Source organism: Austrofundulus limnaeus, unplaced genomic scaffold (genome assembly GCF_001266775.1).
Source record: "Austrofundulus limnaeus strain Quisiro unplaced genomic scaffold, Austrofundulus_limnaeus-1.0 Scaffold68, whole genome shotgun sequence".
In the NCBI taxonomy this organism is placed as follows: domain Eukaryota; kingdom Metazoa; phylum Chordata; class Actinopteri; order Cyprinodontiformes; family Rivulidae; genus Austrofundulus; species Austrofundulus limnaeus.
Genome location: NW_013952470.1, coordinates 787,575 through 791,049, shown reverse-complemented (window position 1 = coordinate 791,049; position 3,475 = coordinate 787,575). Strand labels below are relative to the sequence as shown.

General features: G+C 37.7%; 1 protein-coding gene across 1 annotated transcript in view; it reads right to left on the bottom strand.

The window, feature by feature from the left end:
* The window catches only part of mapk13 (mitogen-activated protein kinase 13), a 14,695-nt gene that overhangs the window by 5,259 nt on the left and 5,961 nt on the right, over nt 1–3,475 (bottom strand). The window contains exons 6-7 of the mRNA XM_014010344.1: nt 2,173–2,220; nt 1,822–1,936 (exon numbers count right to left, since the gene is read on the bottom strand). Of these exons, the coding sequence (XP_013865798.1) occupies nt 1,822–1,936; nt 2,173–2,220 (163 nt within the window). The remainder of the gene's footprint in view (nt 1–1,821; nt 1,937–2,172; nt 2,221–3,475) is intronic.

Below are 3,475 nucleotides of genomic sequence, written 5' to 3'. Positions count from 1 at the left end.
AGGTTAGAAGTCGGGCCGGGCCGGGCCGGGGCTGGCCCTGCAGTGCGTAAACGCCTATAGTTACTTGATTGTGGTTTAGAATTGAATTATGTGCCTGGAAAATACATAATACCCCCTCTTTAATTTATACAACATAATATAGCAAAAACAGGAAAGAAGAATTGGAGTAGACACGTCAAACTGTAAACACAARAAGAAAAAGATGAGGATGAAGAATAAATACAAGACCTGAAATCAAATCCTTTTTTTTTTTTTGGACTGACAATGAAGTGGAACTTTGTTTCACATTAAACGATACTGATTGGGTCAAWACTGATTTACTGATGTCAGTCTAAATATGTGGACGTATTGGACAATTTCAGACCCAGTATTCAGTTGAACTGAAAAAATTATTGATACACAAGTGTTTGTAAAATGTGTAATASATTTACATTATAGTGTTTTTCTGCAACATTTGCTTTAGTATTGATGACCCTTCAATAAAGTGTTAAAACTCTTTTGCTCTGAACTATATAAGGCAATGATATTGTTCATCAGCCTTGAGCAACTTGAACTCTGGGCTCTCCCACTTTCCAACAGGGAATTCCCATGAATCAACATGCATTATGGGAAGTGTAGTTTATGGTCAATGCYGGCTTTAAAGCAGCTTATTTTGAGACATTAATACAGGGCTATTCAACTAAATGTCTCAGGGGGCCACAAGCTGTGTTTCCATTGCAAATGTGCGCAAAACTTTGTTGATTTTCTGTTAATGTTGAAAAACACAGTTTTGCAACTGCAGTGTTTCCATTAAGTAAGAAATGCTATTAAAATCACACGTGAATACGTTTGTTCTCATGATAAGTCATTACAAACATGACGGCAATGGATGTAAACACATAGCATGTTGCTACCGCGACTCTAGCGCTCATCATCAGAGGAGACGTTGGCGTCTTTTATCGAGACTTTCCAGCGACAAGCCCCTACTTGGGAGCGGCTACGTATGCTGTGTTTTTGGGAAATTGTAGTCGGTGAGTTTACAATTTTATTTTACTACTTCTGTGATATTACTACTACTTCTACTTCCTGTTGTCTTCTTCGTCGTTGTCTTTTTCACCAGTAGAAACAGCCGGTTGTTGATCACGTGACTCCCGTGATGCGAAAAAAAAGTTTCCATTGCAGTTTTGTGAAAAACACCAATTTCGATAAGGCCAAAATACCACCTCATCCAAGCGCAAAAACATTTTGTCGAAAAACGTAATTTTTTTTCAAAACTGACGTGTTTCCATTGAGCAAATTTATTTTCGAAATTCTAATTTGCGCATTTTCATGGTCAATGGAAACGCAGCTACAGGTACTCAAAGCCAGCAGCTCAGGGCAGAACGCCTATTACTAACTTTCACCTTTAAAATTTGTTAATTTTGTTGCATTTAATCATAGATTTAAAAAATACCAGAGATATAAATTTTATTTTCATGTTAAATAGAAAAAGGTTTGAAAAAACATTGTCTGGTCTGGTGGGTCTGGATTTGTGTGTGTGTGTGTGTGTGCGGAGGGGACTTTTGGCCAGTCAAACGGAAGTGAACCGCATTTGGCCTGCAGGCCTTGAGTTTGACACAAAAACGCGATGATGGTTTTTAAGCTGCAACCGARTTTTGAAAAGGGGGGCCTCTTAAAATGCTGTTTTCCTGTGGACTCAAGGTTGAATTGTTAAAAAAAAAACATTGTTCCTGTGTGGGCAGAGCCTCCAGCTGGACGTTTCACAGGACAAACATCAGACAGTTACAGCGACAGTAAGGATGGAGGTACAGTAGGAATATGTAACAGCTACAATTATCTTGCCAGTCTGGGTGTAGTGCATCCAGTTCAGAATGACCTCAGGCGCCCGGTACCAACGGGTCACCACGTAGCCCGTCATCTCTGCGTCGGTACTGCGGGCCAGCCCGAAGTCCAGGATCTGCATCAGCACCAAATAACTGTTAGTAGCCTACACCATGAGCACCACCTGCGTTAATTATCAGTTTATATGGATGTAGCATGTTTGTATTGACGAGATATCCGAATGTAAAGACATAGATAAGGTGGTTTTTCAGTCGTGCTGATAAAAATCACACTTGACCTGATTTTGCCTCTAAAGCCGCTCYATTATGTAAGTGCTGAAGTGTTTTTAATGTAATCCTAACAAGCACATACCTTGAGTTCACAGTCTTGATTAACAGCCAAGTTTCCAGGCTTAAGATCCTGAGAAGAAAACGAAGTGAGTGACGTTTACTTAGGGTGCATAATAATTAACATGAAATTACAATGATTAGACCCTTACAAGAGTCCATAAGAGCTTTAGCTTGAGTTGGCTCAGCTGTTTGTCTCGAAGCGTAACCACTACATTTTTTTTTTTTGTTTTTACCAGCATGACTCACTGTAAAACCCTACGCAGCATTTTTAAAGAGTAATACTGATGTGATAAATCTGACACTGAGTGTTGTTAACGCCTCGACTGCTTTAAGATTTAACTGTAACAGCAGAGTAACGCCGCCTTCTACGGTCCAAACACAAACRTTCRCACTAATTTCTCAGTTAATATTTATATGATGCCGATCAATATGCTCTCTTCAAAACCGTGAAAAAGGAGTGAGGAGAGTGAAAAAGCAGAGGATTCATCTGGTTCTGATGATGCACAAGCTGCTCAACATAACAAACGTCTTAGGCTTTTTATATAACATCCAGGTGAAACCAAGTGTTTGCAGTCAAAGGTTTCTTCAGCTCTGATGCATTCATGACAAGAACAGGAGGTCCTTTCTGCCCACTGCAGTAACCTTTTACATTACCTCTGTTCCATTAAGCTCCCGCATGTTTTACACTTGCTTTAGATTATTTATAAATAACTACTTTTTCTAAAGTAAAGCTGCAACGACATACTGGTTTAAAATAATAAATATTCAGTCAAATTCAGTTCATGGCAGGTAGAGGTGAAGGTTTTCCAGTTAACAAGAAAAGGGAAAAATAAATGTTGCCACCTTGAATTCATAAACTATAAATTAGCCATGAACAAAATGTAAACAGTWATAAATGCAGACGTTTCTGAATCCTTGCATTAAAAAAATAAAAAAATAACGTTTGAGTTTCTGGTTGTTTTGATGTTACAGATTTATTCTTCTGGTGACGCTGGTCTGAGCAGCTGTTAGTTTAGTTCACCTTTTTTTTATTCCGTTTATCCAAACTAAGAGTGCACTAATCGCTGTCTAATACAAGTAAGACACTGACTACTTGGAAATCATACTTACACATACAAAAATGAATTTCATCCATACTGAAAGATTACGTATTTTTATATATAGATAATCAGAACACAAATGTGGTAGTTGTGCATTTGATGTAAGTTTGCTGTTATCTTTTTAATTTTACTTTTTTTATTTTGTTTTGTTACATAAAGATTATTATTGATAAATTTATTTGATGGAGAAAAGGAACAGATATAAGATTTTTTTCTTCTTTCTGC